Source organism: Emys orbicularis, chromosome 1, assembly GCF_028017835.1.
Source record: "Emys orbicularis isolate rEmyOrb1 chromosome 1, rEmyOrb1.hap1, whole genome shotgun sequence".
Classification (NCBI taxonomy): Eukaryota; Metazoa; Chordata; order Testudines; family Emydidae; genus Emys; species Emys orbicularis.
In genome coordinates, this window is record NC_088683.1 from 204,066,240 (window position 1) to 204,080,327 (window position 14,088).

A 14,088-nucleotide genomic window follows, 5' to 3' on the forward strand; every position below is an offset into this window, starting at 1 on the left:
CACAGTGTGTGTGCGCAGGGAACGTGTGGATGGATGTGTACAGGGTGTGTGCGTGCGAGGGATGTGGGGCTGGGTGTGCACAGAATGTGTGCGTGCAGACGTCGGTGGGTGTGCGCACAGGGTATGTGTGTGTGCAGGAGATGTGTACGAGGATGTATGTGCAGGGGATGTGGGGTTGGGTGTGCATGTGCAGGAGATATGGGGGTGGGTGCATGCAGGTTGTGTGTGCAGGGGATGTGGGGGTCGGTGTGCACAGGGTGCGGGCATGCAGGGGATGTGGGGTGGATGTGTACAGGGCAGTGTGTGGGGAGAGGATGGATGGGTGTGTGTGTAGAGCGGGTATACAGGGATATATGGGCGGGAGGATGCCTGGACGCAGGCTGTTGTGTGTATGGAGGAGCAGAGACTGCACGGGGGGATATACCCAAGGGGATGCAGGCAGGGGGTGTGTGCACCGGGAGCGAGCGAGGGGTGCGTGTGCAGGAGGGATGGTGAGTGGGTGCGAACGCGGGGGCGGGGTCAGGTTTCGGCCGCGGGGCCTCCCTTTCCATGCAGCCGGGCGGGGGTGTCCGCGAGCCGCTCTCCCGCTGTCACGTGGGGCGGTGCGGACAGGCTGAGCGCGGCTCCTCTCCAGCCTTTCCGCCCCGCAGCTGCGCACGAGCCCGCGAGCTGGAGGCACAAACCGCCGCCGTCTCGGCGCCTCGCTCCCCCGCCGCAGGCGGGTGCCCCGCACGCAGAAGGGGGCGGGGCTGACGCCTCGCGGCTCTTCCTCACCGCCCGGCCCCGCCCCCAACTCGGGCCGGAAGTGGTCGGCCCCACCCCGGAAGTGCTCGGGGTGGAGACAGGCGCGGGTCGGGACGGGAGTGGGACGACTCCGCTGCTGCGTTAGGTTTGCACCGGAGCTAAGATGGCGGCGCAGACGCAGAGCGGGATTCGCCTCAGCGCGGTGAGCGGGCGGGCTCCCCCAGGGGGGGACTGAGTTGGTTTCTCCCGCCTTTCCCCCTCCCCCCATGCCTCGGGTCCGTTCCCTGGGGGCTGCTGCTGCTGCTGCTCCAGCCGCCCGCACCCCCAGTCTGAGCCGTGTGGGGCCGAGCCCGGCGGGGGCACGGAGGGGCGGGCTGAGGCCTGGCTCCGGGCAGGGAAACCTGCGCTTCCGAAAACCAAAACACCGCGGGGCCCGCTGGCGGCTCCCGAGAGACGGGCCGGGGGGGGCTCGTTCCGCGCCGCCATGGGGGAGTCCGGGGGGGCTGGGAAGGGCCCCGGAGGGGCGTTTCCACGCTCTGCTGGGAGGGACTCGGCGCTCTGTGCCGGTCTGGCCGCGGGGATGGTCACCGCGTGGCTATTGTGGGCGGTGTCATCGGGGCTGTTTGGAAACAGGAAGGCGAGGTACTGAGTTGAGCTGAGGCGTCCCTCAAGTGTTTCGGGAAGGGGGACTTGGGAGAGACTGCAAACGCCTTTCGGTTTGATGCTCTGGCCCTGCCTGTGGAGGTCACCGGACAGGTTTGGGCAGGAAGCCCGAGATTGGGAGGCGGAGGAGAACAAAAACAGTGGCCAAATTTAAAAGGACATGATCATTCTGTGGGGTAGGCAATTGTCAGGGACCACTGCAAGGGAAACCTGTTGGCACCCACAGACACCTGCAGGGTTATTAAACAGCTAAGCTTTCCTGTGCCCTTCTCAGGTGATGGAAAGGCATAGATAATATGCAGTATTGTTGTAGCTGTGTGGGTCCTACGGTATTAGAGACACGAGGTGGGCAAGGTAATATATCTTTTATTGGACCAACTTCTTTTGGACAAAGAAAAAAGACAAAAATGCCATATCACTTGTGGTGAACACTTTTCATGAAGCGATCACTCTATATCTGACTTATCAATTGTTATCCTCAAAGGAAACTTGCACAACACTTCCAAAAGATGAGTGAGAGCTTAAATTCATAATTTTGTTACACACTAAAAATCATGGTTATAATAAAGGCATTGGCTTCATGGCTTATTACAGTAATCTGCAACCCACTAACCCCACTTTTTGTCATATGACATATGGATGTTAATGGGCCACTTCACCTTGAATGGTCCCTTAGAATATGTGCTAACAATTTAGCTGTGTCTGCACTTCAGGTACAGGTACTGAGAGGCATTTACCAAGTCAAGGGGAGAAGCCTTCCTGTTGACATAGCGCTGTGTGTGTTTGGTCTGTACTGTATTGCTGAGTGACATAGTTATAACCGCATAAGTCCCTAGTGTAGACTAGGGCTCAGTACCTTTCCCAGATCTGAAAAAGAGCTCTATGTAGCTTTAAAGATTGTCTCTCTCACCAACAGAACTCGGGCTTAGATAAGATAGACAGGCATGTAGATCTTCTCTTTTTAAAAAAAACTTTTTTCTCTTATGCTATTCTTTGTGTTCCCACTGTTGGGACTAAAGAATACTTTGTTTTAAGAAGCCTCGTTTTGGGTCACTGTAATCCATTGGTCACAGATTCCCAAAGGAAGGACAGTAGGCACCAAACTAGTCAGATCTGTTGGGTAAACACAGTTGATATGCAGGCTACTGTAGTCTAGCACCCATTCTATGAGTGGGAGAATAGCAGAATTGTCCAAGGGAGAAGGCATGAGACCTGAGAAGCGGACTTAGAGAGATCAGTAAGGTGTCAAAGGCACAGCTAACCATGATAGTGGCAACTAGCATTGTCCATGGCTGTGGCTATAACCAAGGGCTAAAACCAGTTGACCAAATCACTTAGAAGTTCTGGATGTTTAAAAATGACTAGTAATATTTAGGGTTGCCAACTCTCCCGGTTTCGCTGGGAGTCTCTTGGTAACAGGTCCTGTATCCCAGAGGCTACTGAAACCAAACTGGGAGATTTTAGGCCAGTAAAAGTCAGGAGGTGCAACAGGGCTAAGGCAGACTCCCTATCTGCCCTGGCCCCATAATGCTCTTAGAAGCGGCCAGCACATCCCTGTGGCCCCTGGGGATGGGGGGGGCGGGGGGGGGGGGGCTCCGTGTGCTGCCCAAGCGCCGACTCTGCAGCTCCCATTGTCCGGCAACTGTGGCTAATGGGAGCTGCAGGGGCAGTGCTTGTGGGTGTAGGCAGAGCATGAAGCCCCCTGCCCCTCACCCAGGTGCCGCAGGGATGTGCTGGCTGCTTCCAGGAATGGTGTGGCGCTGGCCTGAGGTAAGTGCCTCCCCACTGGAGCCCACATCTCTTACCCTCTCCACCCCGATTCCCCTCCTGCACCCAAACTCCCTGAGCCCCCTCCAGCACCCCAACTTCCTGCCCCATCCCTGAGCCCCCTCCAGTACCCAAACTCCCTCCCAGAGCTTGCACCCCGCACCCTCTTCTGTACCCCTACCCCAGGCTCAGCCTGGAGCCCCTCCCACATTCCGAACCCCTCGGCCCCAGCCCAGAGCGTGCATCCCCCCTGCTCCCCAACCCTCTGCCCCAGCCCGGTGAGGGTGGGGGAGAGCAAGTGACAGAGGAAGAGGGGATGGAGTGAGTAGGGCAGGGCCTCGGGGAAGGGCAAGGGTGTTTGGGTTTTTGTGATTAGACAGTTGGCAACCCTAGTATTCTTGTTTTCTAATATTTGGGTCCTTCCAAAAGAAAAGTGATTCTAAAACTTCATGCACAATTAAATACCATTCAAATATAATGTATAAGATAATCAAAACAAACAATCAGCTTTTAGTTGTTTGCAGAAGGAACGTAATAAAATCTATAGTGGCTCTGAATTTTTTTAGAATGGAAGTTTTGCTAACGTTACTACTGTATCTATGAAGTAAAATTATAATTAGGAAGATGAAGATTCAGAAACCTATTTATTTAGAAGTATGGAACTGAATAGGTGAAGGAAGGTAAACATTTATAGGCTCAAACGTTCACGTTGTCAGTGCATTGAACTAGTTAAAATCTCCCAGAATCTTTCGTATTCATGCTCAGCATTATTGTGGAAATTCACTAGTATTTAAATTGTTGTAATCTCTCTTCTTTGTATATGCAGAATCTGTCAAAAGCAAGATGTATGTTCTGTTGAAGTATGCTAATAATGCACTTTGTGCTAGGTACGTACCGTTAGTGCAGATGGCTCTGCGGTTTATTTTCATCTGGACTGTTATGTACAAAGCTAGAAAAAGTTTGTAAGGTGTGTGGTAATACAATTGAAAATTCCAGTTTCCATCTGTCATAAACAAGTGGAAAATAAAGATGAGCAGAATTAATCTTATAAAGTTGGAACAGAGGGGAAAATGTAACTGTTGTAAGAGTAAAAAGAACGAGGAGTACTTGTGGCACCTTAGAGACTAACAAATTTATTTGGGCATAAGCTTTTGATGAATTGCCACTTTTAGGTCTGTAATTGAGTGTCCAGGGAGGTTGAAGTGTTCTCCAAATGGTTTTTGAATGTTATAATTCTTGATGTTTGATTTGTGTCCATTTATTCTTTTGCATAGAGACTGTCTGGTTTGGCCAATGTACATGGCAGAGGGGCATTGCTGGCACATGATGGCATATATCACATTGGTAGATGTGCAGGAGAACAAGCCCCTGATGGTGTGGCTGATGTGATTAGGTCCTGTGATGGTGTCCCTTGAATAGATATGTTGGGGTTACTAGGCCTATATATATGAACCAGAGTTCTTCCATGTTTAAACTCTGTCCTTCCATATTTAACTCTAATCGACCTCAAAAGCCAAGGACAGGAATTGGAATGTGTAAATAGCCAGTTACCTATTACGACCTTGCTCATAACCAGGTCCTAAGCAATAATGATGAGGTTTGCATGTTTCTAGCTGGAGGAGGGGTAGTAAACTAGGGTAAACAGAACCAAATGATTGTTTAGAGGAATGTTACTAACAAGCTAGATTCATAGCCCTAGAATGATTTAACGGCTTAAATGTATAAACATGTCTTCGGTAGAGAGGGGAGGGGGAGTAGGAGGTGGTGGTGGGGGGGGCTTGGTTGTAAAGTATAAGAAGAGAGAAAATATTTTGTTCTGGTGTGCTCGATTTGAGACTTGCCTGTCTCCTTGCACCACTTTGAGATCTCAAATAAACTTTGATTGTTTCTCCACCCCGGTATGTTTATTGGCGCGAAGCACGCCGGGCAACGAACCAGCTGTTGCTGTCCTCGGGCCTCTGTGCCTGCAACAGATATGTGGACAGAGTTGGCAATGGGGTATGTTGCAAGGATAGGTTCCTGGGTTAGTGTTTTTGTTGTGTGGTTTGTAGTTGCTGGTGAGTATTTGCTTCAAGTTGGGGGGCTGTCTGTAAGTGAGGACTGGTCTGTCTCCCAATGTCTGTGAGAGTGAGGGATTGTCCTTCAGGATAGGTTGTAGATCCTTGATGATGCGCTGGAGAGGTTTTAGTTAGCGCAGCCTCCACCTCCTGCCCACAGCAATCAGCTGTTTCACAGTGTTCAGGAGGTTCGGGAGGGAGGAGCGAGGACGCGGCGCTGCGGGCAGGAGGCACGGGGAAGGAGCAGGGAGTTGCTGATCTGCAGGGTGGGTTGGAGGGGACCTAATGGAGGGTTGCTGGCCCACCCTTGTTCCAAGCCCCCACCCGCTAACAGGCGGCGGCCAAACAACGTTATATGCAAACATTGCACAACTTTTAATGAGTATGTTCTCTAATAGATCAGTGATGAAACAGCATTAACTGAGACAACATTAAGTGAGGAGTTACTGTACTCACTCATTGAGTAGTGCTACAACTTCTGGGGGCAAATTTTGTGATTCTTAGCAATGTAGAAATTTAAGCTGTTCTATGAATTATTTCTTAGTGCATTGTGGGAGAACTTGTCTGTCCTTTCCCCATGTTCCCAGAAAATTGTTGGAAGGTATTGGACTAATGGTGGCACCACAGTAAAGCTAGCCTGCATCCACACTGCAATAGTTATACAGTTGATGAGCTATGCTCTTGGGCCTGACATTTTGAGTTAAGAGCACCACTGCATTCTAATTAAGGGGTTTTATGTGTGATGATGACTCAAGTATAACTCAAGTTAACTTTGCAGTGAAGCAAGGCCAAAGACATGTTAGACCTTTGAGTTCTGCTGGACAGTGTGTGAGTTTTAATTTAATCAATAGAAAAGGGTTCGAGCATATGCATCATGAGGACATGTTCCTGTTATGTGCATTGGGTTCCATTTAACTCTTCCATGTATGTAAAAATTGCTTTTCAGACAAGCTTTACAGCATTCATGTGGGATGAGCAATGTTATTAGAGACAAAGTTGGGTGAGGTAATATCATTCATTGGACCACCTTTTAGTATTATAACAACACTAGTGGCTTGCCCATGAGGGGTGTGTGTGTACATGTACATATACAAAAATATAAAAGCACCTAGGATTAAGCTCTCCAAAGAAAGTTAAAGATTTCATGCAATAACCACTCTCTGAAAGTCATTAAGGACATTGTGTGAGCTAAATCACAGTCCTTTGTGCAGGTTGTTAGACCTTTCTAAACTGCCTTTGTGTTGCAGAGCTGCTGTATAAAAGTGTTGATGGCTCAGCTTTCGGGCTTTATGGTCTCCATGAGCAGTGTGGGATTAGGACTTTCTCAGCCCTGGGCTACACTACAGAATTACTTTGGTATAACTGTCGCTCGGGGGGTGTGAATAATCCACACCTCTGAATGACCGTAGGTATACTGACCTAAGCGCTGGTGTAGACAGCGCTATGTTGGCGGGAGAGCTCTCTCACCGACATAGGTACTACCTCTCATGGAAGTGGAGTTAAGTCAATGGGAGAGCTTGCTCCCATTGGCTTAGAATGTCTGTGCCAGAAGTGCTACCGCAGAATAGTTGCATTGGTGCAGCTGTGCCACTGCAAGTTTGTAGCGTAGACCTGCCCTCACATGTAGAAGTGCAGGGGTGTTTAGGGAGAGAAAGATTCTCAGAAATTGTAAAGCAGTTACATTGATGAGAGTGTCCTGGAAACAGGCAGAAATGCTTTACTTGAGGTTTCTGCGAGAGAGTTGCTTATGCGCCATTTACTGCCCCCATTCAAGGAAATAGGATTGGTGTGCGTTTTGTATAAACAAGTTACCTGAAGAAAATACCTGACTCTGCATCACCAATTTCCGCTCCAAACAGAAAACTGACCTACAAGGTCCTGATTTCTGCTCTGCTTGGCAAAAGGTCAACAGCATTATATCTGTGGGGATAATGGAGAGGGTGACTAGCTCATGTTTACTTAGGCCTTGTGTACACTAGAAAGGGTTTCCTGGTATAGTTGTTCTGGTCATTGGTAGGGATAGAATCTAGGAACTTGACTATCCAAACCATGAGTCACCACTGCTTGACCTAAAGGAGCTATTTGGTTAGTGGTAAATAAGCCTTCATCAAACAGACCCAATTACTACAGGGAGACATGATTGTACACGCTAAGAGCAGGTCGATACTGCAAAGTTTAGTTGGGAGAGGCGTCTTTCAGGCGTGTGAAAAAACGGTACCCCCTGTCAACACAGCCATGCCACCAAAAACTCCAGTTTAGATGCAACTATGCTGGCAGAAGAGTGCTTCTGTCAGCATAGCTAATGTTGTTCGGAAAGGTGATGTTACAATGCTGGTGGAGAAACTCCATCTGTCAGTATATGCTATGTCTGCACTAGGGGGCTCCCCGTTATAGCTATACTGGCAAAGCATTTGTAGACTAGACAAAGCCTAAGCCAGTGTATTGCTCCTCTTGGTGGTTGCCCCCAGTAAGAATAAGTGCTTGTTACACACCTAAAGCTAAAGATTACTCTTTTAGCTCAAGTGGTTGAGGCTTGTGCTGGAGAGCTGAGGTTTGGTTCCTCTGATGACCTCTAGTGTCAGTGGGCATGTAACTGTAGTTTGTTGCATGTAATACTCGTGGAATTCTGTGCCAAAAAATTAAATTCTGCACACAATATTTTAAAATTCTGCAAAATTGTTATTTTGACAAATAAAATATGCAGAATATAATCACACCAGTTTCAATTATTTTTGATCATTTATTTCAAAATACCTGTCAGCAAGTATGTCTGTAGCAATACAGATGACAAAAAAGATTCAGGAAATGTTTTTTGACAAATAGATTCCTTACTAGGCATATTAATACAGAACTCTGAGTAATAATTCATTTAATCTACAATACAGAACTGTATTTCCTGCACTCCTCAGAAGCAGTGCAAAGGCTCGAGGGAGTTAGGGGTAACGGAGGAGCTGAGGGAGAGGGAAGTAAATTGCTGGGAGTGAACTTGGGAGGGCTGTTGGGTATGGGTGGGAAAAGTATGGAACAGGTTTTTTGGGGTGGGGAGGGAGTAGGGAGGGATTGTTAGGGAGCTTCCCCCATTCAGACCCTGGCTGACCCCTAGCCTCTCCCATTCAGTCAGGCACATCTGCCCCCATCCCCATGTGTCTCTGTGCCCTCACCCAGCCACTCCCCTGGCTCTATGTAACTCTGCACCCCTGTGACGGGTTGGATCACAGAAACCCCTTGGGAGTTGCCACCTGATGTGCCCAGACTACTTCTGCCCCTGCTTTCCCTGCCAGCTCAGGACTCCAGTTAATTAATAAGTAAAAAGTAAAAAGATTTTATTAAATACAGAAAGTAGGATTTAAGTGGTTCCAAGCAGTAACAGACAGAACAAAGCAAGTCACCAAGCAAAATAAAATAAAATGCGCAAATCTATGTCTAATCAAACTGAATACAGATAATCTCAGCCTCAGATATGCTTCAGTAAGTTTTTTTCCTCAGACTGGACACCTTCCAGGCCTGGGCACAATTCTTTCCCCTGATACAGCTCTTGTTCCAGCTCAGGTGGTAGCTTGGAGATTCTTCACGATGGCTCCTCCTCTCTTTGTTCTGTTCCACCCCTTTATATATCTTTTGCATACGGCGGGAATCCTTTGTCCCTCTCTGGGTTCCCACCCCCTCCTTCTCAATGGAAAGACACCAGGTTAAAGATGGATTCCAGTTCAGGCGACATGATCACATGTCACTGCAAGACTTCATTGCCCATTTGCCAGTACACACGTATACAGGAAGGTAAACACAGCCATCTGCAGACAATTGTCCTGGTTAATGGGAGTCATCAAGCTTCCAAACCACCATTAATGGCCCACACTTTGCATAATTACAATAGGCCCTCAATGTTGTATTTCATATTTCTAGTTTCAGATACAAGAGTGGTACATTTATACAAATAGGATGATCACACTTAGTAGATTATAAGCTTTGTAATGATACCTTACAAGAGACCTTTTGCATGAAGCATATTCCAGTTACATTATATTCACTCATTAGCATATTTTAAAAAAGCATATAGACTGCAACGTCACAACCCCCTCCCCATGTGACTCTGCCCTCACCCAGCCACTCCCCTGTCTGTCCCTGTACTCTTCTCCCATCACCATGTCTCTGTGCCCTCAACCAGCCACTCCCCTGTCCCTGTACCCCTTTCCCCGTCCTCATGCATCTGTGCTCTCACCTAGCCACTCCCCCATCCCTATGTGTCCCTGTACCCCTCCCCCTGTCCCCACTCGTCTCTGTGCCCCCACTCAGCCACCCTATGTAGCTCTGCACCTCCCTCAGGAGTACTGTAAGATTCTCCAAAAAAGAGAAACCAACTTCATAGGATGACCGTGAGGACTCTAGTCCAGAACACAGCATAACAACAAGAGCTAAATCTTGCTGATCATGTCACTTTCTTGAAGGATATTGATGTTTAAAAAAAAAATCTGAACAATATTTCCAAGATTTAAGTATGGTAATTTGACATATTTGTTGTATTAAAATAGCTACAGTAAATGTCACAGTATTTAATAGATATTGTCTTTCACTTTATATTGTGGAGGGAAACAAACTGAGCTAACACTAACCTTTTGTTTTTGTTTTTTGTTTCAGCTTTGTCCAAAGTTCTTGCACACAAATTCTACCAGTCACACTTGGCCGTTCAGTGCAGTTGCAGAACTTATAGGTATCAGCACTTCATTTATTGAATATTTGACCCCTTTGTTTTTGTTTAAATTGTGCAGTGACTTTGACATTAAAAGTTAAATTCAGCTAAAATAATTATTGTAATAGAAAGTGGAGGGGAAATAAGGTTTTAAATTTTGATTCTATAGTACATAGAGAGCAATCGAAAGTTTCAGTTTAATCATATTTAAAACTTCCTTGCATGTGTTTAATACAGTGTATTATAATTTAAAAATGAAACTGTTTTTTGCCATGTATGCTATTTGTGGTTTATTTTGTTTAGAAGTAGATCTGTCAGGTTCACTTGCAATAGCACAGTGGTATAATTTAAGTTTTGAACATTGCTAGGGAAATGTTCAAATTAAAGACATTTTTTTCTCATTTAAAATACATAAAACCATTTCTTAGGCTTTTGTTCAATTTTCAATAGCAAAACCTAAATGTTGGACATGTCTACTTGTAATAAGAGATACTTGCCAATAAGCTAAACTACACTTTGCTTTTATATCTTTGTTCACAGTTTCTAGTTTTATAAAAGCTAGAAGTTTGTGTTAGAATAACCTTTTTTAAGGTACATTTTTTTCAGAATAGTTTGTATCTCATATTTGGTTGTCGAACAAGAAAATATTTTATAGCCTTATTTGTTAGCCATGTGCCTTCTTTTCCTGAACTGCAGTACAGCTTAGTTAGGAGCATAGCTGGTTGAGAAGGACTAAAGAGAAACTTAGGAGTAGGGTGAATGGGAGAAACTGCCCATTTCTATTGCCATTCAGTGGTGGTTTGAAGGAAACTGAGGCCAATCTTAATTTTTAGCATCTGGTTTTGTATGAAGATCAGTCATTGCAATCTAGATTTTTAAAAATAGGTTAGCCATTTCCCTAATAGGCAGCAAATTAGTAACATTTTGTTTATACAAGGTACTGGAAAACAAGATTTTTTTTCTTCCTTTTTTGATTATGATGACGTCTTCAGTGGAATTTTACATATGATATATCTTGAACTATAAATAGGGGCAGTAATGTAGAGGGAATAGTTTGGGGGCTGTGTGTATTGAAATTATTAACATAGGATACTACCATGACACCAAGTCAATCATAAATTCCTTTATTAAATCTGAAGGCCCAATGGTATTTCTGCAATTGCTCTAAATATGTCTAAAAGCCTAAATAATAAATATCCAAACAGTAACAACACTTATGAGCATTTGATTACAAATATTTACAAAAGGGCTTACAGGGATGCTTATACCCATATTGGTTGGCTCCAACTTGTTCAGGCAGGTATTAGCAATGAACCCTTACTGTTTACTTTTTTTTAATACCCTTTAATGAACAAGTGATGTCATTGCCAAGTATTTGACCTTAGCTAAGGCCAGATGAAGCAGTTTTTTATAATATATTAAACAAACTTATATTGACAATTACTTACTGTACCTGGTACCCAATGAACCAGGTTTTATTTCTATTATTTCAGCACAAACCTTAAATAATATAACACTGGTATTTTGAAGGGTCACTGAAAGTTTAACACAACTCTTTTTATGATCTCATTCTTTTTGACCACATGCATTGGGCATATTGCACATGTTTAAAACCATAGTTCACCCAAGTCTAATGTGAGCTGATATTCCTGCTAGGGGTGGAGTGGTGTTAATCTTTTATTTAAAATTGAGTCAATTTGGGGGACTATTAATCAACTTTTACATATTTTACATATAATCTGATGACTTCATCAAAGAGATGAAATTAAAACTAAAATGCATTTCTAATTCTAGAATTGACATTCATCATCAAGTACGTCTTCAGTCTTCAACGTATGGTTTTTGTTTCAGGGTCTATGCTAATTTTTAAACAAAGTAGCAAAATTTCGCTGTTCAGTGCTTTGCAAAACTGTATGCGCTAGTCACAAGGAAAAAATTGTATCCCCTCACCCCAAATTAGAGTTTGTGGCAGATGCTGTAATGAGGTATTGTATTACTACAATTTAATTTTGCAAAGTACCACTGTATATTTACACTGTGAAGAAATGTACATAATTAAAATTGACAAAATAAAGGACATCTTTGTTATGCACCTTTGCTTTTACATGTTTGTTCACTCACAAATTCAGAATGGGCCTTAATGCAAATTACTAAAATTCGGCAGGGTTTACATTTAATCAAGGTGGTAGGTTCATTCCAGTGGCTGCTCATCAGCATTGCCAGCAATAGTTTAAGTGGTTCCTAAATGTCAGATCCTCATTAATCTTTGGAAAGGCCTTTTGTTTGAAAGCTACTTGGCAACCAGCACTCATAGTTTAACCCTACATCTTTCTTAGTGATTAGTGATGGAAAGTCATCAGCAAACAGCCCAGATAATATGGTGGCTGTCCATATGAGTGATGATAAAAATTGGTGTGTACTAAGTGGGGACTGGCCTTCAAGTTTGATCCTAAAACAGCAACTATAAGCCACTCATTTTGTAGACCTTGTACAATATTTTAACTTTTAAAAATGGCTTTAACTGATTTAAAAAGGAGGGTCGGGGAAAGAAGTGTATGTAATTTAATGTTTTATGGGGTAGAGATGGGACATGCTGAATCCACATACCTGGAAAATAATATTTTCATAGAAGGTTTTGGTATATAAGCCCTTCACCAGAATGATGTATTTTTGAATGTATGGATGCTATAGCATTTTAATTTATGCTTTTGTTAATTTCACACTTCCCTGATTTTCAGACAATGCTTATGATCCAGATGTGAATGCTAAACAGATATGGATAGACAAAACAGTAATAAAGGGCAACATATGTTTGACATTTACTGATAATGGAAATGGTATGACTTCAGAGAAATTGCACAAAATGCTCAGGTGGGTAATGGTTTTTTGTGGATATTTTTATGGTCTTCCACAATCATTCCAATTTCAGATTTTAATGTTCTGCTCACTCCTGCATATTTTTTATATCAAATCGGCAAATGAATTTAGTACTTGTGAAAGCGAGACTAAGATTAGTAGCTAGATCCAAACAATAGGCAGATGCTGGTCAAGTGTTCATCAAGATTGCCAGTACATTTTGTTCCTGAATCACCCATCTCCATTTGTCTGTTCCTGAGCCTATTTTGAGTCAGCGTCTATACAGAAATATGTGGTTTTGTAATGTCCGTAAGAGTAATAGGATAGGGGAAGAAGAGGAGGCCATACCTGCTAAACTCAGGTTTGTGTGAATATAAACCCAGGTAGCCAAAGTTGAAAGGTAGTTAACTCAGTGCTATTAACTGCCAACATGACCGTTCAGTTGTTTCTTTGACTTAGTGGGTTGTAGGTGAAATGTAATAGAATTCAGATTTTGCACATTGTTAAAAATTGAAGGTATTGTAGAAAAATTAAGGGGATGAGGAATAACTAATGAACAGTTATGTTTTCTTTGTACCTGTTTTTTTTCTTAAGGTATTGTTTCTTGTGACTTAAGGGCTTAATGCTAAATTCACTGCACAACTACAGATCATCACTTTTAATGAAATGTCTCCTTTGCCTCATTTACTAATGCAAAGTTGACTTTTGTTTACAAATAGAGAGAAGTGGAAAAACTGTTCACCAAGGTCCAGTTCAGTCTTTTAAAATATAATTGACTATTAGACTGCTTTGGGAGCACTTTTTGTATAATTCCATACAGATGATACCTCTTAGACATATTTAAAGATGGCAATAGATGACACAAGGGAGCAGTTTAGCATTATAACCTCAATCTGATCCTCGGCCTTTGTCTAGTTGTTGAGCAAATACTGCTTTTAGCTGTGTTGTAGTCACTGATATCAAAACTGGAGATTAACATAATCTGTTTAAACCTATTTTTATATCAACCTTTTGTGGGTTTACACTTTTTACAAAATATTCTTACAATGTGTTTCAGCTTTGGCTTCAGTGACAAAGTTACAATAAATGGCCGCGTTCCAGTGGGACTGTATGGAAATGGATTTAAATCAGGATCTATGCGCCTGGGAAAAGATGCGATTGTTTTCACCAAAAATGGAGAGACCATGAGTGTCGGCCTGTTATCTCAGACCTTCCTAGAAGCTACAAAGGCAGAACATGTCATTGTTCCGATAGTATCATTTAACAGGCAACATATCCTTTTGACTATTTTCAGACATAAAAAGTAGAGAACTT

General features: G+C 43.8%; 1 protein-coding gene across 1 annotated transcript in view; it reads left to right on the forward strand.

Moving 5' to 3' along the window:
* Positions 1–816: 816 nt before the first annotated feature.
* The window catches only part of MORC3 (MORC family CW-type zinc finger 3), a 48,512-nt gene continuing 35,240 nt past the window's right edge, over positions 817–14,088 (forward strand). Inside the window, exons 1-4 of the mRNA XM_065405528.1 lie at positions 817–946; positions 9,867–9,939; positions 12,657–12,789; positions 13,832–14,046. Of these exons, the coding sequence (XP_065261600.1) occupies positions 908–946; positions 9,867–9,939; positions 12,657–12,789; positions 13,832–14,046 (460 nt within the window). The 5' untranslated portion in view covers positions 817–907. The remainder of the gene's footprint in view (positions 947–9,866; positions 9,940–12,656; positions 12,790–13,831; positions 14,047–14,088) is intronic.